This window comes from Dendropsophus ebraccatus, chromosome 10 (genome assembly GCF_027789765.1).
Source record: "Dendropsophus ebraccatus isolate aDenEbr1 chromosome 10, aDenEbr1.pat, whole genome shotgun sequence".
Lineage (NCBI taxonomy): Eukaryota > Metazoa > Chordata > Amphibia > Anura > Hylidae > Dendropsophus > Dendropsophus ebraccatus.
In genome coordinates this window covers 66,697,951-66,725,551 of record NC_091463.1, presented here as the reverse complement: position 1 = coordinate 66,725,551, position 27,601 = coordinate 66,697,951, and the positions used below count along the sequence as shown (strand labels likewise).

Sequence of the window (27,601 nt, the reverse complement as noted above, 5' to 3'; positions counted from 1 at the left end):
CTGGTGATTTACCCCTAGACCACAGCTTGAAGACTCAACTATATCGGATTGCAGATTACTCCTCTGTATGCAGTTTATGACACTCATACAATGGCAGACAACAGAGATTATTCATGAAGAAAACTCTTTGGGGGAGATTTATCAAAGGGAGTAAAATTTAGACTGGTGCAAACTACCCACAGCAACCAATCACAGCTCAGCTTTAGGCAGTGCTGAAAGGAAAGAGGAGCTGTGATTGGTTGCTGTGGGCAGTTTGCACCAGTCAAAATTTTACACCCTTTGATAAATCTCCCCCTTCGACTCTTCAATACAGCAGGAGATTGTGCATAATCTACTCTCAGACAGATTACCAAAAGGTAACATGCTCACAAGGGGACTGCCAATTACAGCACACTGTTAGCACCTCAGGGAGGGCCCGGTGCTGACAGATTCCCTATAAGGACTTTATAATATAGTTAAGGAATGGAAAATATAAAATAAAAATAACAAATCACCAACAATTCTTAAAAAATAGGTTTAATATAAAGAAATAGGTACTTTTCTGATGATCAATTGTTTTTAAAGGACCTCTATTACCTTGAATGACACCATCTGCTGTAATATGTTGATAATAAACCTCTTTCCATACAGAGTCTGGCTCTTATTGGTCGTGTGTTACACCATATATACATCAAAGGCCTCTGAACATGCCTATATCACTGATAGGGCCTTCAGTGCACCATGCATAGACTATATAATTCTATATAGACTATATAATGCAACTAGACTATATATCTACAAAAATGGAATAAACAACAAATATCGTGTTACAAAAAAAAAAATTGCTGACTTAAATCACAACAATAGGTGATAGACAACAGTTCACACAGGTGTCAGTTCTGACCACTACTAGGCTTTGTGTTCTCTCAAATACATTCACTTTACTAAATAGCCCATTTAAATTCAACATCTCTACGATCACACTGACCTGGGAAATCCCAATGTATAAAAGGAAAACATAAAATGTGTGCAAATGTAAAATCTACATTTAATAGGAAAAACAAAACATATTCCTGTATGTATATTACACATAGTATTAAAATCTGGAATGGTTTTCATGGGTAAAATATTACACTATAATAAGTGTAAGGATATACAGACCCTCTGTAAACACAATTATTGTGCGTTTATTGTGGTGTAATATAGGACTGTACTAAATTCAGATCTGCAGCCAATCATCGAGTCTAATAAATACTACCGCTTAGTACTGTTCTATTTTGACACCTCATATAAAAATATACCTTTTTTTCTTAATAAATAGTTTATATTTTTTTTTTTCTTCAAAACAGTAACAAACCACATCTCTTAACTCTGGTATAAACTGCAGCAACCCTCAGTGCATTGCCAAGAAACTTATCAGACCGCTGCTTTTGGTTACTGTGAAGATGGAAAAAAAGGGAAACCCGATTTGGCCACAAAAAATAAAGAAAAACATTATGGAAGAACTATGGTCTAAGACGTAAAGCAATGTAGATAAATGTTAATATCAAATATTGAAATTATTGTAGACAGCTGATTGAATATAACTAATATTTTGGCATCCAGACATTATACTCGCGGCTTCTGCACGTTTGTGAAGTCTTCTGCAGCAGTGATATTCTATATCATTCCAGGCTTGGTAAGTAATGCAGTTTTATGGTATTTGGCTGCAGCAAGACAATGGGTCACACTGTTTTGCATCCTGTTTGGGATTTGAGTGCCGGTTCTGTATTACCTAGCTGGTATGACCCCCCAGACCCATGATTATAACATTACTGAACAACTATAGGGGTGCTTTTGCTTTGTCCACATAGCTGAATGTAAACTGCTCACCTTAGAGAAGTCCACTACAGGTACACCCATCTCTGCACAGAGAATTGATTTAGGCAAAGCTGTATTCCCCTATGGAAATATAGATGGATATACTTATATAGGATGTATCCTAGATAGCGGTCACTCATACAGCCAGAGCCACCAGTAATGCTATACCAGCTAGGTCTGTGCCCAAAAATCGATTTTTAAATAAAACATTCTTCCATAAATACAAATATATTTGACAATATTCTACACAATGGAAATGAATGAAGAAGTAAAAAGTAAAGACGACGATAAGTATTCCTGTGCAATAATATGCAGTTACTCGGCTGTTACAAACCCATGTTCTCATGAATATAAAAATGCAGGATACATCTCTTCAACGTCAAGGGATGTGCAAGGTTTTTGCATAAAGGCGACGTTATCAATACAGCACATGCACCAAGAGATTTAGGCAGGTAATTCATCCAGACGCGATGTCTGAACATCCATAAGTCCTTGCAGCAAGGGGAATATATAAGAATCAGAAGTTGGAGTCCTCTCTTATCATTGCATGGCCCTTTGTGTTCTTGGCCAGAAGAGAATACTTGTTTTGATCTTATGTGTAACATATGAAGGTTGCAAAGGAGAGACGCTCCCAGTCAGTAGTGGTCTTGTTGGCCTTGCACAGTGTATTCATGTATATCATTGATATACGTCAAAGGACAGCAGAGGATTCAGTTTGTACTCCTCAAATCTTTTTCGAGACAGGCACCCGTTCTCCACATTTTTGTAGGATATCAGCGTAGGCAGCTGGATCTGTAAATTCTGAAAAACACAAGTTGTAATAATTAGTCTACGCAGAATGGTTAGTGGGAAAGGGGGCTTCAGGGTCAACTGATGGGTTGGAGGAGTGGAATCCAAGAATACCACTGCAAGCTTCATTGCTAAAGGCCGTTTCACAGGGGCTGATTTTTAGCTGAATGAGTGTCAATATCGTTCTCGATAATCAGGTGATCAGCTGTGGAATGAGTCATATAATCACTATTATAAGCTGCTTATTGTCCTGTGTATACAGGGGATGAAAAGCCATCATTTAGGAACTTAAAGGGGTTATCCAGTGCAACAAAAACATGGATACTTTTCCCCCTCTCTCGTCTCCAGTTCAGGAATGGTTTGCAATTAAGCTCCATTTACTTCAATGGAAACGCCACCCAATCTGGAGACAAGAGAGGGGGAAAAGTGGCCATGTTTTCGTAGCACTGGATAACCCTTTTAAAGGCCCAATAATTTGTGTAGCTCGGCCACCAACTGATCGGGTCATCTATAGGCTCTTTAAATGAATGGCAACCTGCTAGATTGGTACTATACAGGCACAGATCGGCCTGTTTCTAAAGGCCCTTTACACTGAATTATCCATACAAGGAGATGGTCCTCATACCACACAGCTTGCTTCCACTCACCTGACTTGCATAGGGTATCAATATGGGACTAATGGAATACCGCTTTTAAAAGATTTTTTTTTTTGTGAGGAATGCTGTTCCCCAATGAGGTATGAAAAAAAGAATACTTAGGTTATTTCCCAAGAAATTGACCGATAAACCAGTAGCATGCAAAGCATCTAATCAAAATGTAAAAATCCCCAGTGAGGTCGCCACTCTGTGCCAGGACCCCAAGCTACAGTCATTGGCTATTAAGTCCTATTGTCTGGATAATGGGCAGAAATCCCTTACTAGCTGTTCTGAAACCCAAAGCTGTTTGTAGTGTAAAGGAGATTTTCCTGTACAACATATGTCTGAGTCCATCTGCAGCTTCATATACTTAAGGATGAGCTCAGGAAAAAAGGGCCAGCCATGCAGACTCTATTAAGTATCATGCATTTTATACAAACAGATGTGGCTGAGATGAATTGATCATTTAACCGGTGAAATGCCAAGTACACATTTGCAATCATATTACTTAAAAGGGGATTATCTAGCTGATTGGTTGGGGTCTGACCTCTAGGACCCCCACCATGGAGGTCAACTGTCTCCCACCAATCTAGTGTCTACAGCTCCTATACCAATCTTATGTTTCGCCATGGTTGCAGTCTTATATCGAGCAGTCATTGGTTACTCTTCTTCATGCACACCATCTTCTTGTCTAACTGACTGTATGAATGATATCAGGATCTCTCTTTTTATAAGATTGTGGTGTTGGGTTTAGTTCACCTTTACATCTGTTCTATTTCATGACAGTAGGTTTTAATCCTCGCTGACTTTTCAGCAAGAGGAACGTTTGCGGTGTTGTATTCCATTCTGCCAGATATACCATGCTGTACAGTTACCAGAACAGTGCTGCGTCTACTCAAAGCCTTATTAACAAAATAAACTAGAAAATGTAGATTGAGTGATGTAATCATGTGCTTAAAGGGAATGTGTCATCTGGATTTCTTTTAACCGATAAGGGCCAGATTCTGAAACCTGTTGATTCTTTTTATAATCTGCTTCTATTTTCAGATTTTTATTTTTCCGTACATTATCATGCAGGTAGCCATACAGTCTGAGTTTCTACTCTGCTAACAGCAGTTAAGAGATTTGCTTTACAGCAGCTGAGGCTGCCTAAGTTCTATTGGAGAGTTTTCTAGGGATGCTCTGTGACCTGTGCAGAGCTCAATGTCCTGAGACAATGTAAGCTCTGACATTATGATCTTGTCCTCTTTCATTGCAATCCAGCCTGTGATGGTAGGGAGGACATAGCAAGTGTTGTCTCTACAGAAAAGGAAGTGCCATCTTATTAAGAGGCCAGACTGAAAGCTGAACGTTTTTCCAGTTACCTACTTAGTGAACATCCTGTAGGTACCCTTCTTTTTGCTGTGTAATTCTGCGCTCTTTATATCGCACTGGGAGAGTCACAGAGGCAGGTCTGTGACACGGTGCGGCGTTTTGGAGGAGGCAGGGGTGGCCTAAAGACAACGTGGTGGCTGGAGAGTGGGGCTGGCAAAGACCCGCCTCTATGACGCAGTCAGTGCGAAATGAAGATCATAGTTCACACAGCAAAAAGGAAGGTATCTACATGATTTAGGCTTATTAGGTAACTGGAAACTGGCAGCAAGGCAGTTTCCCTTTAAATTTGACTTTTTTAAGGCAATTTTGGAGTTTTCTTTGCTAACAAAACAATAGGTCATTTTCTGATGACACATTTCCTTTAAATAGTCATACCCGCATGATTATCTGACTATTTAAAGTGCGATAAACATTGTAAAAGTTACAATGAGTTTATGCCTAGCAGATGCCACTATAAACAGGCAGAAGTACTGCATCTTTGCTTAGCAATAAAAACACAGATAAGCCATATGCCACCAAATGCTGTTAAAGATGAAATTTTTGCTTCCCTTCAGCTTTTTCTATAACAGAATAAGTCAGTTTTGTGTTCAGCTACACAATTGGAATCAGGTTGTAAACAAAAGTGTGTTTTTTATACTGGATGGTAACTATTGATGGAAACTATATCAGGTGTAAGACTCATACAAGCTAGATGCTTATATCTGGTTAGTCTGCCATTGTGTTTTATTGTCATTTTACATGGATTTATAAATGGGTAAAAGTATGTTAGTTCCAATTCTGTCAGCAAACAAAAACTGATCCTTATTCATTAGCGCGGTGATTCTGTAGCCATACCACAATCCCAAAATTAGGCATCAATCAGAAAGTCTGAAGCGGATTAGAGCTGATTGGTTTCATTATATAATTTGGATTATGTACCTCTTATAGTACATTAGACTCATCAGAAAACGTTCTTAAAAGTAGAGGTCTTACAGTCGATCGGGTAGACTCTGAACCACCAGTTTTGGTGCACATTTTCCTCTAAAATAGTGACACAAACATATAAGTGAAGAATGAACATGCTGTAAAGACTATAAATTATAGTATGTACATGGCTTTATGGATAAATGGGTCTTATTTATGTTTAAGTAAATGATGAATGCTCCTAATAGGATACTAAATAGACGTTGTTGTTACAGCAAACCTAGATCAGTAGTACAAGCGAATAAAGGAAACATTATAACATATCTTACGAGTCAAAAATGTTTCAGTTTCCTGTGATCAAGGGGAACAGCCTTAAAAGTACAGAAAAAAGCTTTTTTGCTTTTTGCCTGATAAGATATATTACAGACTTTTTATATTCTTTAGTACTATTGATTTCTGCTAAAAATCACAGTTACACTTTAAAATGTGTCAGATGTTCAGTAAAAGTAACCTCTGTGCACAGTCAAATGGGGTTTAAGTGCTTTATACATTTTTAGGTCTTGAGTTACAGACTTCACCTATATAACTTTCTAATGTGTATTATTGACATATGAGATTATTTTTTACTGAATTCTCCTGTAGAAAAAAAAGAAACTTAAAAGATGTTGTCCAGGATTGCAAAAACATAGTTGCTTGCTTCCAAAAACTGTGCCATACCTGACCTCAGGTTGTGTATGGTATTACAACTTTGCTACATTTCCTGAAATGGAACTGAGCTGCAATACCACACACAAACTGAGGATGAGAGAGGTGCTATTTCTGGAAGTAAGCAGCTATATTTTTCTAATGCTGTATAAAACCTTTCAAGCATTCACAATAAGGATAATCTGCTACAGAGCCCATTGAACTGCAGCTCAAGATGAAGTACACAGTTTGCCACTACAAACAGAATTGGTAAGTATGATGTGACAAACTCCTTACCTATCCCCTGATCTCAAACAACATCAAATAAGATACTGACTTATCAGTGAGATGGCAGAGAATTCCCTAAGACAAAGCTGCCTGCCCCAGTGACACTTCGGATGGGTAGTCAAATTCAATGCCTAGAGCTGCGGTTCAGAGGGTTGTTTAGTGACACTCATGCAATGTTTTACTAGTTATACTGAAACATTATGATTAAAATAACTTTTTCTGCAATATCATAAAAGAAAAACTACAGAATGTTGCAACTTCATAATTCACACACACCATGTTATGATTCTGTCTCTGAACTCCTGTCATGAGGCCTATAGGGAAGAATAGCTGAATATGAAAGCAATTTCATGAAGTTTCACCCAGGGAACAATTAGAAACTCATCTGTTCTACCGCAAAGTTGCCCACTAATCATATAGATAGATAGATAGACCCTGTGATCAGTGCAAGGAATGGCGCATTGTCATGAACTTACCTTAAGGGTCAGTTCACACGTACAGACTCGCAGCGTAAATCTCGCTCCGAGTCTGTCAGGTCCTGGCAGTTTGCTGTCACTACATATGTAATTCTGCCGGCCCTTAACCCCTTCGGCTCCCGCTCTGCTGTGTCTGTATATACATTACCTGTCACCTGCACGGGGTCCTGCGGCGTACTGCTCTCCCGCCCAGCCAATCAGTGTGTTGCCCAGCCGCAGCCACTGATTGGCTGGGCGGGAGAGCAGGACAGCGGGACCCCGTGCAGCGAGGACAGGTAATGTATATACAGAGCGGGAGACGGGCGGCAGCAGAAGGGGTTAAGGGGCTGGCAGAAAGACCGCTGCGAGTATGTAGTGACAGGGAACTGCCAGGACCTGACAGACTCGCAGCGAGATTTACGCTGCGAGTCTGTACGTGTGGACAGACTCTTAATGAGAGTTTACAAGGAACCTATCAGCTGTATTTGATGCCAAGAACTGCATATAATGTTGGATAGCTTTTAGGGTATAAATGAAAACTATACCTTTCCTGGAGCTGATGGAGATTGCAAAACTCAAAATCATCTTTACATTTCTTAACCAAGTGTCAAGGAGGCGGGGCTGAGCTATTGAAGTGCCACAGCCTGGCACGCCACTTTGATTGACCCATCTCTCAGCCCTTCCTTGATTGACAAACAAAGCCCTGTACATGAGTCAAGGAGGGACAGGAAGGTAAAGGAGGGAAAGAAGGCATACCAGGCTGTGGCACTTGAGAAGCTTAGCCCCACCTCCATGACACTTTGAGAAATAAAATGGCGGTTTTAAAAGTTTGACAACAACTATAAGTTGCAGGAAAGGTACGACTTGCTTTTATATGCTCACAGTTATATAATGGTATCTTCAGCTCTTACAGGCAAATACAGCTGACAGATTCAGCATAGCACCTAAGTAATGTAATATAAAAGTAAAACAATTACAGTAAATGCTAATATTTCCTTCATCGCTGCTCCTATCCAACCTTATAATGAGCACAATCAGATAATAGTCTGTGTATCCGGAAAATGATGTTATTAAATCAGCTCAAAATAGAACTCTATACTAAACGTATTATAGGAAGCCAAATGAATTATTATAGATTAGTGCCTACTGAATTTATCAAGGACAGAAGCAAAGTGGAACAGAGAAATAGAAATAAGGTATTGGTATATGCACAACTGATACATAGACTAAATAGTTTTTTTCTTTGAAGACATGATCAATGGAGGTCTTACAATTTAGATCTCCATGAATACACAGACAGAGGATGCCTAAATATATATATATCTTCCTAGAGAAAACATAGGAAATAAAGAGAAAGTAGAAAAGCAAAGCAAATTCACCTTAGTCACTCCAAGGGAAACTGTGAGTACTGGAGGTTTGAGAAAGCATGAAGATAGTGGACGTTCCTGAGGAAGGCAAGTGTTTTGTTACCTGATCCGAAGCAGGGGGCAGGGAAGGAAGCAGGATCAAGGAAGACAAGATAGTGAGAGGTAACAAAGTGAGTAAAATAACACAACACAGAGAAGGGACAAGCAAGGAAAGCACATGAAGAGAGTGTGTGTATGTCTTCACAAAAAAAAAAAAAAGACATCGCCATACAGGGGAAGGACTCCGGCAACGCTGTTGGTCAAGCTCGCTGTGCACGCAGCAATTGCCTTGGCAGCCCAGATCTTTGACTTTAATAGATTAATTGTATTTTTAGGCCACAGCAAGTAATAAGTAGGTAGCAGCAGTAGTAGTAGGTATTGCTTCTAATGTGCAGGTTAAGTCTTCGAGGAGTCCATACACTCTTCCTTTCTATACTTCCGAACCACAACCGGATAATTTGTCTTTTATAATGTTGTTTATAAGTTCAAAAGTCTGTGCCGATTGGTTTCTTAAAATTTCTTTACATTGTTTAAAGCTTAGTTATACTGGTACAGAGCTCCACATTTCTTGCCCCTGCTTCCTTTACTATTAGTAAATCAGGGGGAATTCCACCTGCCTCAGTGTGCCATAGCCCATCTATGGGAGAGCGTGCACTCCTCCGCTGCCACCACTCTCCGCTTAATGAAGTCACATGTCTCTTCTCTAAGCGGAGAGAGGCGGCAGCAGAGGAGCAAGTGTTCTGCCACGGAATTCCGCCTGATTTACTCAGTGTGAACATACCCTTAGAAGGAGCCTACTCTGTTATTATTGTGCCCGTCCTATAAACAATTTGCAGCAAGCTCCTTAGCTCCCTCAAGGGGTGGCTACAAGTAGTTAGAATGTTACTTTTTACATTTGGAAAATTTAGGCTCTGTATCAGAAAAACAAAGCTTTGACCACTAGAGATAAAGAAGGGCATTAGCACAGGATTTAAAACATCTTTAGAAAAAAAAAAAAAAAGAACATAGTGTTGAAATTCAATTCATGTTAAGAAACCTTGTGAACAGGTGACACCCAGAGTAGATTCTAAACTGACTGTGACTCTCGTTAATTTTAACACAAAATTTTATAAAATAATATTTTTATTAAATAATATAATTATATATATATATTTTTTTTTTATAAGGAAAAATTGTATAACATTGAAATGTATTCATATCTAACAAACTATGCAGCTATTGAAGTCTTACTAGCCTGTGTGATTCCTGTGAGATATCTGTGCCCAGACATTGTAATAATCATATAAATTAATCATCTTACTCTTCTTTGTTGGTCATACCTTGGCTTTATAATAATCTGTTCATCCACATATGAATTCAGTAAAAAGAAACTATTACCCATACCAACAGATCCCACACTTCTTACCTTTTGGCCTGCGTTCTTAAGGTTTCTTAGAACGATCAGCAATATTTCTGGATATAGACTTATAAAAATCAGCAGAATTATAGCAAGCCAAATTGACACCGATGTCAGCATGTGAGAAAACACAAAGTACATTCGCTGCTGTCTGAGGAACGGCCTAGAAAAAACCCAACAGTGGATATAAATGTAAGAGAAGATCTAGGAGAGCAAGATGATTCTTGATACTTTGGCTCATGTACGATAAAGATACAGTATACATCTACAAAAAAAGATTTCCTCAAAATTGGCTCATGACCTTAAAATCACATTTTAGATAAGCTAAACAGATTCGTCTTGCTTTGTACAAAGCAAGACTGATCAGTTTTGCTTGTCTCTAGTTGTGACACCCTGTATATTCCCTGATGATCCTTCCAGCATTCAGCAGGTGAAACATGTTGAATTTTGAGACCAGGTGTCATAATGCTGTAAATATTGTTTTTATGAGAGTTTTTCGGCACCCTCACATTCACCTTTTCGTTATTCTTGTTGTGTGCACATAGCTCAGGGAGGGATTGTCTTCCTGGTTGGGGCCACCATACCAAGGAGGTGGGTTCCCCAAAAAGAAGGACACGTATATCTATATGGTCTAGTAAGGGCTTACTATCCCCTTCCTGACCCTCCCAGGGAGGGCTTAATGCATACACAGTTGTTTTTTGTTTCTGTTCAGAGTTTTTATATATTGTTAGCTAAGTTTTAAATACTAAGCAGGCTGTAAGCGTTGATTTGGTATATGGATTTTCTAGTATGAGCACTACTAAGTCTTAACCCAATTGGTGGGCGGTTACCGATATAATTTTAAGTGGCTATTCATGACCTCATGTGTAAGGGGGACAAACTAACTCACAAACCCAGATCTCAAGGAAAACATGCTGAGCTGCAACATGCTGGATCCTTTATTGCCCTGGTAAAGCGGCTGCTGCCAGCTATGTCAGTCAGCCAGCTTCTTACTCTGCTCTCCTAATGTAATAAAACATGCAAGTGCAGTCAAGCCTACATGTTTATGGCAGGGACAAGTCTTACATTTATGGTTGGCTTTAAACTTAAAATAATGCTGCAAAAACAAAAAATACTAAACGGTTTTCTTGCCTTAAAGCTACATGCGGTCACACATCCCCCTGGCAAGCAGCTATTGCATATGAGAGAGAGGGGAATTTGTACTAGGGAATTTGTACTAGGAAATTTGTATTTACAAAACTCACCAAATAATTCCTCCCCAAAATATTGAGAAGATGACGTAAAAGGCCAAAGAGCCCCATATGACCAAGTGATTCATCCACGTCCAGTATCGAGTATCTAATGCAAGCTGAAAAAAAAGATTCACAGATCAGTATAGGATTTTTTTCTTCTTGGTATAAAAAGTTGCTGATTTTACTGCCTTAATGACGCCTCAAGTAATTGTTTAGACAGTGAGATAGGAGACATAGCCTCTGATGATGAGGACGAAGCTCTGTCTGCACTCGCCCTATAATATGCAGTATAAGATTCACCAGAGATGGAGAAAACCTAATACAGAGAAAGCCAGGACCTTACCTTTAATGTGACTGTAAACACTAATGTAGTGAACACAATTGTCCCAAAAGACCAGTTTCCGAATACCTGAAAAATAACAAAATCACAAAGAATTATTCCAATTTAAAAACTTTTAGCCCTTAGAAACACCAGAAAACTTTATTAAGAAGCATTGTAAAGAAACAATAAAACCAGGTTAAATAAAACACAATAAATCTCTACTACAAAACCTGCTCCGGATGTACATATAAGTGTAAAAGGGCAACTAACTTGATGTGGAATCAAGTTAAAAAAAGTGTTTTTGACCACAATTACCCTTTTAAGGCTACGGCTTAAAGGGGTTATCCAGCAAAAAAATATTTTTCTTTCATATCAACTGGTTTCAAAAAGTTAAACAGATGTGTAATTTACTTCTATTTAAAAATTCCCAATTTTCCAGTACTTATCAGCTGCTATAAGTCCTGCAGGAAGTGGTGTATTCTTTCCAGTCTGACACAGTGCTCTCTGCTGCCACCTCTGTCCATGTCAGGAACTGTCCAGAGCAGTAGCAAGTCCTCATAGACAACCTCTCCTGCTCTGGACAGTTCCTGTCTTGGACAGGGGTGGCATACTTCCTGCAGGACATACTGCAGCTCATAAGTACTGGAAGACTGGAGATCTTTAAATAGAAGTAAATAACAAATCTATATAACTTTCTGAAACCAGCTGATTGAAAATAAAAAGATTATCACCAGAGTACCCCTTTATATGTGTGATGTGTCAAAAAAAAAAAAAAAGCTGTAAAAAAAAAAATGTAAAAGTAAGGGTTTACTCGTAGCCGTACATAGTAGGAAGCTGCCGCCCCCAAATAGGAAAAGCACAGCTTGTGGTTCTTTCCAGTAGACAGAGCAATGTAATAATTTTATAGATTTCTTTATAACTTGTGAACAGGAGGTCAAAAGCAACAGGAACAAAATTAAATAAGGTTTAAGACCTTCAAGCGCACACTGAGCGGAAGCCAAGAGCTGCTAATCTTGTATATAAACGCCTAGAAACCTACTTAAGCACAGCGTATGCATAAAACAGGAGCATCAAACACAGCAACCCGCTATCCATCAGCTTTTTTCGTCAAATTTCAGAAATTCATAAAATAAGAGCTCCAAAAAGTCCAAAACTTTGCTGCCAGTGCTGCAGTGATTTCATACGAATGTCGGACTCATCTCTTGTCATTTACATATCGCACGCACAGACTGTCAGGGGGCAATTTCTCCGCAGCGGGACCGGCTTCTGGAGCGGGACTTGCAGGATGGGGTAGGAATCCGGGGCTCCACCGGGGGGTCGGGAGGACTCTGCCCCGGGTGCTAGGGTGAAAGGTTTCCTTTAAAGGGGAACTATCAGCAGGTTAGGTTGGGATACTGGCACCATCACTAGAGCGGGAGAGGTGAGAGAATGTTACTTCATTCATCCTCCCCCTTCCTCAGCACTCTGCCAAAAATCAACCCAGTCCAGAGTTCTCCTTTAATCTACATTACTGAGGAACGTTTCACCATACTAAAAATCTTATTAGAAAATGAATCTGTAATAGGCCAATTATTTGTATTTTATTTATTCATAAATGTTAAATGAAATGAAATAATCCAAATATTTTTAGTTTAATAACTAAACGGTCACAAAAATATTTGAATACTCAATGTGCATGAACTTCTATACAAAGAAGTGTTCTAGGCTACTTCACATCATGCAAAGAAGAGAGTCAGAACCTCTAGATAGGTCCAGCACTAATGCATAGTCATTTGTATTCAACATCATTTATTACCACTGTGCTTGGAAGGATTTCATAGGCTCTGTTGACTCTAGTATCATTATACCAGCTGAATCATGGGGGACTCAGTAGACCATTAGATTTATTAAAATTGTGAGTTAAACTTTGGGAGAGCATTAGTACACACCTATAGCTCGGAATGTGTTGAGGCCATTGGCTCTGAAGTAAAATACTAATGACTATAAGGTATGCATTATTTTGGTTCTACTTTCAGTGCACAAAGTCAAAGAAATAGGCTTACCAGCTGTTATGATCTGAATGCGAACATTAAAAACAGGAGGTGATATGTAAAATGTTTACGTAAAAAATAAATATAAAAAAAAACCAAACAGGTGCAATAAATGAAATTATTTTAATGTAACTATGCATCTTCATCTCATATTACAGAGAGCCTGTCAGTAAAAAATACTTTTGACATGTCAGAGAGACCAAACCATCCCCATTTATTCATTCCCATGTACCGCATCGCAGTGGATTTCAGCCTGTGAGTTCTGCAACAAAATACGCTGCAATACCCGGTACTGTCATTTTGTATGGGTTTCCATCCTCAGAGAAAATTTTCATTCTGCTGCGAGAATGTGAAGCCCCTTTCCACTTAAAGAAGTGTGGTGAAAATTTTATTAGAGTATTGTATTGTCCCTCAAAAGTTATGCAAATCACTAATATACACTTATTACGGGAAATGCTTATATAGTGCTTTTTTCCCTACTGCACCAAGGCTTCACTTCCTGGATAAAATGGTGATGTCACGACCCGACTCCCAGAGCTGTGCGGGCTGTGGCTGCTGGAGAGGATGATGGCAGGGGGATGCTCAGTGTCCCTCCAGTGCCCTGTGTCCCTCAGTGCCCCTCTGCCATCATCCTCTCTAGCAGCCACAGCCCGCACAGCTCTGGGAGTCAGGTCGTGACATCACCATGTTATCCAGGAAGTGAAGCCTTGATGCAGTAGTAAGTGCAGGGAAAAAGCACTTTATAAGCATTTCCCGTAATAAGTGTATATTGGGGATTTGTATAGCTTTTGAGGGACAATACAATAACTGAATAAAAATTTTGCCGGACTTCTCCTTTAACCCACCGCTGCCGGGCCAATAAGTTACCTGCCCATGCTCCTGCATGCTTCCCAGGCTCCCTGGCGTCCCGCTCAGCCAATCGTTGCGCTGTCCCACTGCAGACACGGATTGGCTGAGCGGGATACAGTATGATACGTGTGAAACCAGCCTAAATATTTATTAAGAAGCCATATAAGATTTAAACTAAAGGGTTTTCTCACTTAGGTTTTTTGTATGAAATGCTAAGAGTGTATAAATGACATTTACCATACCTGACCATTGCCTTCCAATGATGGGTTTTGGAACAAGAAATAAACTCCAAAGAAAAATACGAGTCCTTCAAAGGCTCCCAATGCTGTCCAATATAGAAAAGGCAACCACTGCAGCATGGCATTATCTGATATTCTCCTGCAATGGTAAAAAAGTCAGAAGGGATTAAAGTGTGTAGTAATGATTGTGATAATAGTCATTGTATCATTTCTCATTATACACTGTTCCAATGTTTTTTTTTTTTTTACTTTTTCTCTTTTAAATCCATAAAGCGACATTATTTTTTCAATCCTACTGATGTCCTAAGCATCACAGCAAAATACTAGTTTAGGCTTCTGAACAGATTTCCAAAGAGCCACACTTTCTAGGTGTGGATCCCTCCCCTGCACCAATGCACAAGGCAAAAGCCATCCTATGAGCATGGCAATGTAGCCTCGTGCTGTAAGACTAATGCTCCCATGATGCTTTCTTCTGTGCTGGGAAAAAGGGGATGGAGTCTGAGTATTCATAGCCTCCCCCCTAGAGAAGTATGGGGCATAGCTGAGGGAGGTTTGCTAATGTAGCCATATCAGCTTGTATTACAATGTAAGAGCTACACCCAGGCTGGATTCACATGTTGTTGTACCAGGATGTTGCTTGTGTACGTCGCATACCTGCAAAAAGTTTTGATGAAAAATATCTTGGCATACTGCCTGCAGGCCCACTGACTAATAGTTACCATATTTGTTGCATTGCCTGATCAAGTATTTGTCAGTGAAGGACCCAAAAGCATGGCAGACATGGCACACACATCAGTAAACATTTGAAAAATATACCAAACTTAGCTTAAAGGGGTAGTGCGGCGGTAAAGAATTATTCACAGAATAACACACATTACAAAGTTAAACAACTTTGTAATGTATGTTATGTATGTGAATGGCCCCCTTCCCCGTGTCCCACCACCCCCACCCGTGTACCCAGAAGTGTGGTGCGCTATACATACCTGTCACGTGCCGACTCGTCTCCGATCTTCAGTCATTGAAGTCATCTTCGGACGGCCGGGCCGAATCCCTCCGACCATCCTGAGTGCCGGCCCCCCTCTGCCGCGTCATCGGCTGCTCAGCCGCGATTGACTGAGCACAGTTATGCTATTTACTGACAGATCAACTTGAGGCTATGTTCAGAAAAGATCTTTAGCGCCGCTGAGTTCTGATGCAGGCTCATCCGTGAGCGCCCGCATAAGAACTTCCCACTGCACACTATGGAGCGTGCAGCCAGAGCCGCTCGCTCCACTGTGTGCACTGACAGGGTTTTCTGCGGTCGCTATTCACTGGATAGCAGCCACAGAAAACTGACATGTCAGTTTCTTGCGGCGCCGCTAGGGATCATGCGTATACATTCCGGCCAGGATTCCATAGATGGCAATGTAGCGTATATTCTTGTAATAATCACCATCATCGGCAACAACAGCTATAGTATTATGAAATGATACATAGTGTGAACATAGCCTTACCCTTATTATAAATGGGTGCCTAAGATGATAGCTGGGTTCCCTTCCCCTTCTAACCAACGATCCTAGACTTCTAGTAGTTAGTGGAAGATTCATACTGAAAGGGGTTGTTGCCCCAAATGGACACAACCAGAAAAAAGCTGCTACAAAAACAGGACCAGTTGTGTCTGTGCCTTGTGCAGACATTTATTTTAATGCATTTTGTGTCATTTTGTATTTCCTGCAGTTTTATTTGCCAAAACCCCCCCAAAACAATCAATCATAGGCAGTCTACATATGACAAACCCTACACCATGGTGGATATTAGAAATAGTCTTACGAGTCATACTTACATATATAACTTAGGATTTGCTATTAGAGCTTCAATGCTGATGTGTTGCTCCAACAAACTATAGGCCAGGATGGGTAGAGAGGTAAAGCAGATGTTGTACATGGTCAAATATGCAGCATCATAAAGTGGCTACAAAACAAAGGAAAAAAAAAAATATATATATTAGATTTTCTTTACATTCACAAAGTTTTACAACCAACTGTTGACTAGAGGATTCTCTAGACCTAGCTGTATAAAATAGCATTTTTATAGCACCAACATATTCCACAGCACTTTATGATGCTGGGGGTACACAGACAATCTGATACCACAGAAGTACTCACTAACTACCTATACCAAGTAAACCGAGGGTCCTGCTAGCAAGAGCTCACAATCTATGAGGAATAGGGATTACTTGTTTTATTTATAGCATCTGTAAGTTAAAAGTGTCAGTCATCCCAGCAGATTGCACTTCAGCATATGGGAAAAAGGATTTCCACACTAGAACAATATTCTCTAGTGGCAGCCTAAGAGCATTCTCATATTTCATAGACGTCAGTCTCATATTTCTTCCCCCTTGCCTCTACATCCTCTGTGACGTTTTATGGTTTATAGATTAGTACATGAACACTGTACAGAACACACGTATCAGCGTAGATCCGACTAAAGCCACACCTATACAAACCACGCAGAGCACACCCTGTCTGAGAACTACCATAACCACACCTTGCTGCCATGCTTAACCTTTGTGTACAGAGTAATTTCCTCGACTAAACCGTATGGGCAGCAGGAAGAGATCCTGACGTAGATGTTATTACAAGTAGAACTGAATACATACCTGTTGTGAAAACCCACAAAAGAACTGGTATAAAAACTGTGGCAGGATGAAGCACAGGTTCTGCAAAGAAAAGAAAGCAAAGTAGAAAGAGAGATTAAACTGCAGTACTGGTGCTGGTTATGTCAGTGGCTGCAAAAGGGAACAGTGAGCGTAAAGTGGTTTTCCAAGACTTCCATATACTGACAGCCTATCCTTAGGAAATAGTCATCTATATCCAATCTGTCTGGCACCCCCAAACGATTAAATGGGCTGCAGCAGTAGTAATAGCAGATATTGGATTGGACCTATTTACTTTAAAGAAACGAGTTGCAATACCAGGTACAGCCACTATTCGATGTATGGAGCTGTGCCTGGTGGTGAGGTGGGTACAGTTTTTGCACAAATGCCATGGCCCCTTTGATCAGGTTGATTACTGTTCTGTGTAAAAGCCAATACACGAGCAATTGCTCATTTGTCAGAGGAGCTCTGTGCAGCCTGCTGGTCATCCACACAACTCCCTGTGTAAGTATGCAATGCGGGGCCAACAATAATGTAAGTGAAGGGCTGCACTAAAGATATAGGGATTGTTTTTGCCACACCAATATTGATTTTAGTAATAGATTCACTAAAAGAGCACAGATCTGTCACATCAGCCCTTGTATTAGTATGGCTAGCCCATATAGAAGAAACCTTACAGCAGAACTGCAGCCACCATTTAGCCAATTGCTGATGTCTACAGACAGAAACTATGCCATGAATGTATATATTCAGCAAACTTCGGCAGATTTCTGCTCGGTATCAGAGCCAACCTAATAAAGTATCCCTGATTAAAAATTGATCCTTTTCAGAGAAAAATCCCTGTAATATCTGCATTTTAATATAATAAGTAGTGAAATAAAGCTCTTACCTTATAAAAGAAATACTGTACAAGGTGCGCTATCCTGACGTAGTACAAATGGCCGTGGGCTAAAAGAAGTTTTTTTAAGTGCTTGAACTTTGGCACGGCATAGTCGCTGTTTCTCGCTGCTTGGCGGCCTTCTTTTCCTTTAATACCTGGAAATAAATAACAAGTTATTAAAATTACTAGGAGACTTGACTAGAACGTGCTTGTGCATATAACACAATGCAATATTTCAGTGTACTATGCCTGGCTGTGTAGTTCAGGGTTCAATGGGAGGTGAGCTGTCCCCCTCTATCAAAGCACTTATATATTACGGTTGCTATTGAATGTGGCAATTTTAAAGGTTAAAGTGTTACTGTCGTTCCATTTTTTTTTTTTTTTTTGCAGAAATCAATAGTACAGGCGATTTTAAGAAACTTTGTAATTGGGTTTATTAGCCAGAAAAAGCCTTTTTTCCATTGAAAAAAACTGTTTAAAGAAGTTTAAAGAAGTCCGTGGAGCTCCACGGACTTCTGTCTGTTTTGCATATTTAAATTTTTGGGGGCATCAGTGGAGACTCTTCATTGAGTACTTCATTGGAATTTTTTTCACTGTTCGCCTTGAGTTCAGTGATAACTGTGTTTTGTTGGTTAATTTACAGCTACATCACTGGGCTTGGCTTATCTCCTCTGAAGTCAGCACTGACCTCTGAATACCGGCTTTCATACAGCTCCCCCTGTGTAATCCTTTGTTCTCTGCTGGCAACTAATCTCCCTCCTCCCACATCCACCCTCCCCTCTCCATAGATTACACAGGGCTCGACTGATGTAAAAAAGTCGGTATTTCCTGATAATGAGCAGGAATGAGAGAGAGAGGGGGGGGGGGGGGGAAGACTCGAGGAAAGTCTTATTGAATGGAGATGATGGCATATTTGCCTAATAAACCCAATTACAAAGTTTCTTAAAATCGCCTGGACTACAGATTTCTGCAAGAAAGTGAAACAACAGTGACACTTTAAAGGGCTAGGACAGAGTAATCTTTAATCCCAGCCACTGCAGCAGAGTGTCAGCTATAAAACAAATCCTTGGGGTGACTCCAATCATTGCAGCCGTTATAAAGTGACCACATCCGGCTGTGCTGGTTACACAGACTATACTTGGGAAAGTGTTATGTATCCAAAATGGCTGCCCATAAAAATCATATGTATAACCACTGGCAGCAGCAGAAACCAGCTATTACATACCTATCCCGACATGTGCTTCTAATATCATGCTAACATCATTCGCTCCATCTCCCACAGATAACGTGATTGGGTTTCCTTTACTATTTTTCACCATTTTTACAATCTGCAAAGAAAGATGTAATGATATAAAGGAAGGCGATGAGTAATACTGAGATTTAGCACGTAACTTTATCTGTCTGGTCTATTAGCACAAAGCAGTGTCTAAGGTGCACACAGTATGGTATTGGTATGCTACTTTTCACACTGGGTGACAGCTAGAAGCTATTTTTAGAGCCATGTACGTCCCTGTATGTACATAGTGCAATCGTGATATGGCTGGTGATATATACAGACCTGTGCTTTCTGCAATGGAGCCATACGACAACATAACACCGCTGTACATTTCTGACAAATCTGCAGAAAGATGTTTTTATAATGACTGGAGCTGCAGTTAGAACTTAATATAAGAGACAGCGTGGAGCCGTCAATTATCAGCCCGTAGTCTTGGTTTCCTGTCCAGCTCCTAAAACACAGAGATAAGAAAGTTTACTCATGTGACACAGGAATGCAATGTGTTCCCTACAATTGTCCTAAGTACACAGACCCACAACATGGCCTCCTCCACTATATCTGGGAGAGATAGGCTAAAGGGAATATCCACGCTTTAAATGGGTACTCCAGCGAAAACATTTTTCTTTCAAATCAACTAATTTCAGAAAGTTTAGATTTGTAATTAACTTCTTTTTAAAAATCTTAAGTCTTCCCATACTTATCAGCTGCTGTATGTCCGGCAGGAAATGTTGTTTTCGTTTCAGTCTGACAGGACAGGACAGTCCGAGACAGGAACTGTCCAGAGCAGCAGCAAATCCCCATGAAAAACCTTTCCTGCTCTGGACAGTTCCTGTCTCGGACAGAGGTAGCAGCAGAGAGCACTATGTCAGACTGAAAAGAAAAAAACACTTCCTCCAGTACATACAGCGGCTGATAAGTATGATAAGACTTGAGATTTTTGAATAGAAGTAAATTACAAATCTATAAACCTTTGTGAAACCAGTTGATTTGAAAGAAAAATATTTTCGCTGGATAACCCCTTTAAAATTTACAGCCCTGAATAGAAAAAGAATGTAATGTCACCTTTTAACACTCCCTTTTATTTTGGGGGCTTCTTGCACCAGCTTTCGATGATACTCCAGTAGAAGCTCTTGTAAGCGATCTTCCTTTCTTTCACATTCCTCTAAGTTTTTGGTTGTCAATTCTAGCAGCTCAGTGGTATTCTGAAACAATCTACAGGCGTAACATGTGGACTTTGCAGTCTCCATCTTGTCTCCGGTGAGCACCCACACCTTCATGCCTGCTGCATGGAGAGCCTCAATGGTTTCTGCAGCTTGTTCCTGTAGCCTATCAAGACCATAGAAAACAAGAATGGAATTAAAGGTGATGAGAAAGTAACGCTGCCCGTTCATTGCCCACTAGCTACAGACTGCCAGCTACGGACTATAAGAATCTGCAGAGTCGTAGCCATAGAAATGTTGAAGGCTCCCGACAGATATTGCTTCTTAGAATGGGTCCATTTTAGTTCTTGTTAGTTAATTCCATACAGTAATAAAAACAAGACTATCAGGACAGCGGAAATACTCCACCACAAGCAATAAAGATACGGCTGGAATTTGCAGATGTTGTAATGAAAACATATTGCACCGATAGGAATAGAGTAAAGTCACTAATGTGTAACACACCCCTTTAGGGAGAGGTCATGCATTTTTCGTTTTTTTTTTTTTTTCAGAAATACGGTATATAAATATTATTTTATAGGGCCCATTTATTTGAGACTAGAATGGGAAGACACTGCTAAACACACTGACAGATAGGGGCATGGAAAGCAGATTGTCCCCCATTGCTCTCCCTGTCTTCACAGCTCTATACAGACTACCTTCCTATGATTCCCACTCTTCACAGACTGTTCTCCCCTCCCTGATCCCCATGAATCCCTACTTCACACACTGAGCACCATGATTTCTTCCCTATTTACCATTGCCCCTACTATTTACACACTGCTTCTTTTGTTCTTCACTTCTCTCTTACAGATTGCTTCATTTGCCCTCCTTTCCCACAGTCTACCTCAATGGACCCAAAACTCTCCCCCTATGACACACACTGCTCACATGGTGTCCCAATTTTCTATACAGACTGCTACACATACCCCTTTCTGTTACACATGATGCCCCATCATGCTCCTCTCTCACACAGACTGCTCTCCTTAAACAAGGAAAGTCCCCTCCACTTTTACGCTGTAGCAGAAAAATTGTCAGCGTTTGCTCAGCTTATGGTTTCGTCCACAAATCATACTGATGAGTAAAGGGATTAGAGAGACAGGACTGATCAGGTAGAGAACATAAGAGCTGGCAAAGACTGCATAAATTTTGACAAATGTGGTGCATGTCGAGGCCATGCAGTCTCCACATGCAGCCTTGCTCCCCATCCCACCCCCTGGCGAGCACAGCGCAGACCTTGCACTATCCCCTCATGGTAGTACATATAGTGTATATTGTACATTAGTATCATTGGTGTCTATAAACCACCAGAGAAGCCTGCATATGAATTAATACGACTATTCTGATAAAGAAACGCTCTAGATGCAGGAATGCTATTACAGTAATTCTGGGGCCCTTCTCCCAATGATAGAACGGATTATATAATCTATAATGGTTAGCATGAGAGAAATCAACATGATATGTCCTTTATTGCAGAATTGATCCATTGGTCCATTATCAGCAGACATTGAATACATGTATGCTAAATGACTGAGCACGCAGCGAAACCAAGAGCTCAGCACTACTGGTAATCCTCCTCTGCAATTCAGCATCTCCGAGCACACGCTGAATATTCACAAGGCCGATGGCTGAGGTAAAGGCCATATTACACCAAAAGATGTCTGACAGATTTTTTTCACCAAAGCCAGGAATGGATTTGAAAAGAGGAGAAATTTCAGTCTTATCTTTACGACCTGTTCTCTGTTTATAATCCGTTCCTGACTTTGGCTGAAAAAAAATCTGTCAGACATCTTTTGGTGTAATAGGGCCCTTAGGGAGTAAATGTAGAACCATACAAAGCAAGTAATCTAATGTTTGTTCGAGTTTTTATTACATAAAAATACATAATGCACTTATTAAAAATAGACCCTGACTATGTGTATTAGTCATCTTTCTGGGAGCCAAAAAGCAGGTCTGTAAGGGAGTTACATCATGGGGTGTAACCCTCCACAGGTCCAGATGTCATGAGTTCATAAACCAAGCTGCTGAATGCTATGATGTTATTATATAGAAATGTACTTTATTCCTAAACTGTTGTCAATGTGTGGGACAGGAGATACCCGACAAGACACACCAGGGCATGTTACTTAAAAGGATGATGTCTGTAATGCAGTGAAGAATGTGGCATATAATACATACACATATATATAATATATAATCTATGTATATAAAATCTATCTATATATACACTGTAGATAGATAAATATATATATGTATATATATAATCTATCTACAGTGTGTGTATATATATATATGTATATATATATATGTATATATATATATATATATATATATATATATATATATATATATATATTAGTGTGTGTGCTAGCTGCTTATGAGAAACCCAGCCCATCTGCAAAACTTATTACTGAACGCTTGCTTGGATCAGGTGACAAAATACTGCACTGTAGACCGGATATCCTATGTTCATCTGTGCACACCTATCCAGTGGATTCCCAAGGAAGCTGATGGGTGTCTGTGACTGCTGGGACCCCCTCAAATCACAAGAATGGGGATCCTTTGCCCCCTGAGTTAAAGTAGTAGCAGCAGACATGCCCAGCCACTCTTGTTAATTTGCTATGGGTCTTGGGAAGATATCGGAGCGCTGTCCTCAGCTGTCTCCAGCAGCACCTTAGTGAGTTATTTATGACTTCACTGTTAAAGTTGACTCACAATGATAATGGATATTTTTTTCTAAATAAAAAATGAATAGTCAGTGACATATTTCACATCCATTATTGAACTTTCCATGACACCTCATATTGCATTGTATGTAATGCAGGACACACAACTGACCTATCTTCTACAGCAGTAGCTCCCAGTAAGTGCATGCCGTCTTCTATGTCATCGTATACCCGTGCCAGCTTCTCTTCCCTGTCTTGTAAAGCCATTTTTGCCATATCCAGCTTTGTGTTCATTGCGTCATACTCCTCGAGGCTGAGTTCTTTATAGGCTACACACAGCGTTCGGTATCCATCCTAAAAATGTCACAAAACATTTTCAAACAAAGTTTGAAAACTAAAGAAAATCTGATCAAGGCCACTCGTAATCTACCGCAGTCTCACAGCGTCTCTACAGCAGACATGTGAGGCTCAGCAACAGATCACATGGGACTGTGAGGAGGATAACATGGTCAAAATCTTACAGGATCATTGGTATAAACTATCCTGCCAAAGAAATGTCAGGCTATACTGGCAGATTACTGTTGGTTAAAAAACCCAGAGTAAGCTTGCACACAGAGGAAGATGAGACAATTTCCGCTGACCACACCAAACACCAATCTCAGTTGTCTCAATTGTCAATAATTGGTGAAATGTTGGTGCAGTCCTTCCCTTACATCACTGTTGACCGTACACCCCATTTACACCAGGAGATGTGATTCTGACTATTGCTGCGTGTTTTATGGGGGTAACAGTCTATTTGGCTGATAATCACCTTGTGGAAAGGAACCTTGAAAAAATCCTTATCTTAGCAACATGCAGTCACTTCCCCAGGATTTAGATGGCTACGGTTGTCTATAGTCAGCCAACAGAATCCAGGTGATAGAAGGTTTGTAAAAACGACAGCCGGTATATGCTAACCGAACTACTCTGAGCCTAGTGTAATGTTACTATCAGAGTTGCTGCAGCAAAGATGTGATGATTCCTGTTAGGCTGGGTTCACACTACTTTTTTTTTTTCCATCCGGATGGAAAAAATAGATGCATGTGTGTGCATCCAGTTTGATCCGTTTTTCCATTGAATTCCATTATAAAAAAAAAAAAACAGATCAAAACAGATCCGTTATTTTTTTTTTTTTCTTTAAAGTACACAAAAATGTAGTCAACCTTATTTTTGTGTCCGTTAAAAAAAACTGATCCGTTTTGATCCTTATTTTTTTTTTTAAATGCAATTTAATGGAAAAACGGATCAAAACGGATGCACACACATGCATTCATTTTTCCATCCGGATAAAAAAAAAAAAAAAAAACAGATTGCAAAAACGTAGTGTGAACCCAGCCTTAGTTTTCCTGTGAACCAGACTACTGACTTTTATGGCTGTCTGAGAGAAGGCCATGAAATATCCTGTCAACAAGCAGGAAAGAAGCGCAGGGCTAGAACTTTTCTCCCTGTATATAATAGTCACTAACAATGGCGAGAGGATTCTAAAGTGAATGCTAAAATCTGCTGTAATGTGGACGGATGCTGAAGACTGTTCACAGGCAATGAAATGTAAAGCTACATTCCGATCTAATACTCCTATAACATCCAGGTTCCAGTTCAGGCATGCATAAAACAGAACGTCGTACATACTATTGCATTCTGCTCCACATGAACCTTAATGCGTGCAACCTCATCCCTGGCCACTCTGTGAAACACTGAAGAGTCGGCTCCTTTGCAGAAAAGGAAAATTTTGCCTGAAACCAAAGAAGAAAGTTTAAAAACCTGTAACCTGGAATGCGATGCTGAGCTCTGGTTTAAACCCGGTGTTTAGCAAGAAATCTCGGTGTAAACAGCTCTGAATATGGAGAGGTGCTGATAGGTATCTCACTGCTTAAAATCCTTATTACCCCCCAACCATGTTGGGGATTTTCCTAATAAGTTTCTGGAATAAATCTGCAGCATTTCAGGCTCTCGTATGATATAACCCAAAATATAAAACAAACACAGCACCACCCCTTGTCTTCTGGCTGTGTGTGGTATTACAATTACAATTACAATTACTTCAATGCGACTGAGTTGCAAAACCCACACCCAAACTGAGGAAAGGAGGGGTGCTGTTTCCACCTCCCTTTATTACCCCTGTTTGGTAACCAGCCCACCCATCCACCATACTAAAGTTACCTGTGTTTGTTCTAACAAGCACACTCATTCGCCGTCTCACAGGATCAAAGTTCAGCACATGAAGAAGCTGGTAGCTGTTAATATAACCAGAAGCAGGAATATGAATATAAGAAAACAATGAGAAGGAGAAGCAGTAGTAAGATTCTCTGTATAGATTATTAATATACCCTCCCCTCCCCCTGATTTCTATCAGGTTTAGGTCTTCTGTAAATAAAGTTCCATGACGTGACGGGTTCCATGTTCAGAATACCCTGCTCAGTGATTGTTCAGCATTGCAGGTGCTCTGAGTGTCTGCAAGATGCTCACTGGGTAGGGACTTTGGTGTATGTATGGCATTACACTGCTTTCCTGTCTTCCTGCCTTCTTTCTATTATCTATCATGGTTATGGTATAATAGAAATGATAAAGTACAAGATGGCCAGGATGACTTACACTTCCATCTCATTCTTCTGGTTTTTCACCTTCATGAAATCATTTTCCATTCCCATGTATGTAAAACCATACCTAAAAAAAAATAATACATGCAGTTAAAGCCTAGATAAAGATAATCCAAACTACGTGATAGCTCCTAACTACCTAGAATGAAGACCTTCCCCGGGCAAGAGCTGGCAGCGCCCAGATGACTTTTGTAGGATTTCATCAAAAATACAACAGCAAATCCTGTGTGTCCCTGTCTTGTGCTGCCTGTGGTTTGGGCACTATGAAACAGGTTTCCTTTAAGTGGACTTCTGCAGCTCCTGGGCTATTTACATTACATGTACAATTAGTTGTTTTAGATGTTACATCAATCATCTTCGGTGGCTCTCTTGTAAAGCAGTGAGATTCCTGATAGGTGCATACATGTTGGGTCCTGGATGGCTTTTATACAGTTGTAAAACTTTGCTGCCAACATTCCAGGTTCTGCATGTCTTATTTTACAACCTGGCGTGTTTTCTATGTGCATTGTACATACTAGGTCACAGTGGTACGTCCTCCCCTACACAAGCAGGTCAGTTTAGCGGTCTACATGGAAGAGTGAATAGCTTCACAGGGCCTAAAATTTCCCAACACTGTTTGCAAAATGCAGACTTGCTTTGGAGTGAGTTCACACACAGCAGATTCATTGCAGAAACTTCTGCAACTTAAAATCCGCTCCATTCATCTGAACAGGAAATGAATAGGACAATAGCTTAAATGTCCGCAGCAATTCCCTATGTGAATTCACCCTTAAAGTTTATTGAAAGCCTACAATCATATGTTAGTTTTGCATGTTATGGGGCCTTTTTCCTCCGGCGGTCCTGCATCTTCCCTTAAGCTTCCATTTGGAAGTTGCAATATTGGCAGTTTTGTCCAAATCATCCAGTTAATAATTACGTGGTGTTAATGTCATGATATGTATTCATGATATGAATATCCATTCAACCTGTGTTCAGTTGTATTTGATGCTTTGTCCCAATACCATGGACCTTTAAAACAACACATGATGTTCTCACAAGTGACCACCAGGGGGGGCTAGAGGATTGAGGACAGGAATCTGATGACAGCATAATGTGTCTCCTCACATGAACTATAGTAACCAGAGGTGGGAGAGGAGCGTCCGTGTACTGGATTGTGAAACCAGGCAGCTGTTCCAGAAACAACACTTGTCCGCACTGCTGACAAGGCGAATGATGCCGCTAAACGGAAGCACAAGCTTTTAACACCTTACAGAAGCAAAGATAAAGTGCTGCAAATGCATGTGACATCATCCATTATACCTGCAGAATTTATGGAGGAGGCAATAAAAGGCACAACCAACATAAGAGATCTGCCCTGTATAAACACATGCCGATGACTGACTGCATTGTAATGAATATCAATTCCCGTATATCCACCTTATACATTATACAGGATCTCTGCATCCCAATAAAAGGACCAGATATAGTTCATGACCATTGTGTGAGAAGGATGCTGGCTCCTTACTGTTATGGGTTGTCTATTTACAGTGGTGAATCAGAACTGAATGTACGCTAGTATACAGAGGGAAAGGTATATACAGCAAGTTCCTAATATTTAGTACATCAGTCTCATAAAGGAGCAGGGCAGAGAAGGTTACTTGAAGACATACACAGGCTGCCGTCTATGCATGAAAAGCAGCAGTATGACAATCTGATTGTCCCTATTGTCCCTATTTTATTATAAGCATGTTCCCAGGAATGAAAAGAATCATTTTACAAAATATCAAGGAATTGGTGCAATTCTATAATATTTACTACACAGATTAATAAAGAAAAGTAAGTTGTCCCGCCAATTTACTGTATTCTGGGCCGGTTGACTAGCTGACAAG

At 40.1% G+C, this 27,601-nt stretch overlaps 1 protein-coding gene across 3 annotated transcripts in view; it reads right to left on the bottom strand.

Annotated features, from left to right (window-relative positions):
- Positions 1 to 500: 500 nt before the first annotated feature.
- The window catches only part of ATP11C (ATPase phospholipid transporting 11C), a 113,124-nt gene continuing 86,023 nt past the window's right edge, over positions 501 to 27,601 (bottom strand). Inside the window, exons 15-30 of one of the 3 annotated variants that reach the window (XM_069943086.1) lie at positions 25,729 to 25,800; positions 25,297 to 25,370; positions 24,766 to 24,869; positions 23,270 to 23,451; positions 20,295 to 20,558; positions 19,515 to 19,683; positions 19,182 to 19,284; positions 17,966 to 18,111; positions 17,080 to 17,139; positions 16,264 to 16,391; positions 14,445 to 14,580; positions 11,345 to 11,410; positions 11,014 to 11,117; positions 9,779 to 9,932; positions 5,556 to 5,657; positions 2,553 to 2,640 (exon numbers count right to left, since the gene is read on the bottom strand). In XM_069943086.1, the coding sequence (XP_069799187.1) occupies positions 5,559 to 5,657; positions 9,779 to 9,932; positions 11,014 to 11,117; positions 11,345 to 11,410; positions 14,445 to 14,580; positions 16,264 to 16,391; positions 17,080 to 17,139; positions 17,966 to 18,111; positions 19,182 to 19,284; positions 19,515 to 19,683; positions 20,295 to 20,558; positions 23,270 to 23,451; positions 24,766 to 24,869; positions 25,297 to 25,370; positions 25,729 to 25,800 (1,861 nt within the window). In that variant the 3' untranslated portion in view covers positions 2,553 to 2,640; positions 5,556 to 5,558. Of the gene's footprint in view, positions 2,641 to 5,555; positions 5,658 to 7,457; positions 8,438 to 9,778; positions 9,933 to 11,013; positions 11,118 to 11,344; positions 11,411 to 14,444; positions 14,581 to 16,263; positions 16,392 to 17,079; positions 17,140 to 17,965; positions 18,112 to 19,181; positions 19,285 to 19,514; positions 19,684 to 20,294; positions 20,559 to 23,269; positions 23,452 to 24,765; positions 24,870 to 25,296; positions 25,371 to 25,728; positions 25,801 to 27,601 lie in introns of those variants that run through there. The other 2 variants (XM_069943085.1, XM_069943087.1) reach the window with 2 other exon arrangements.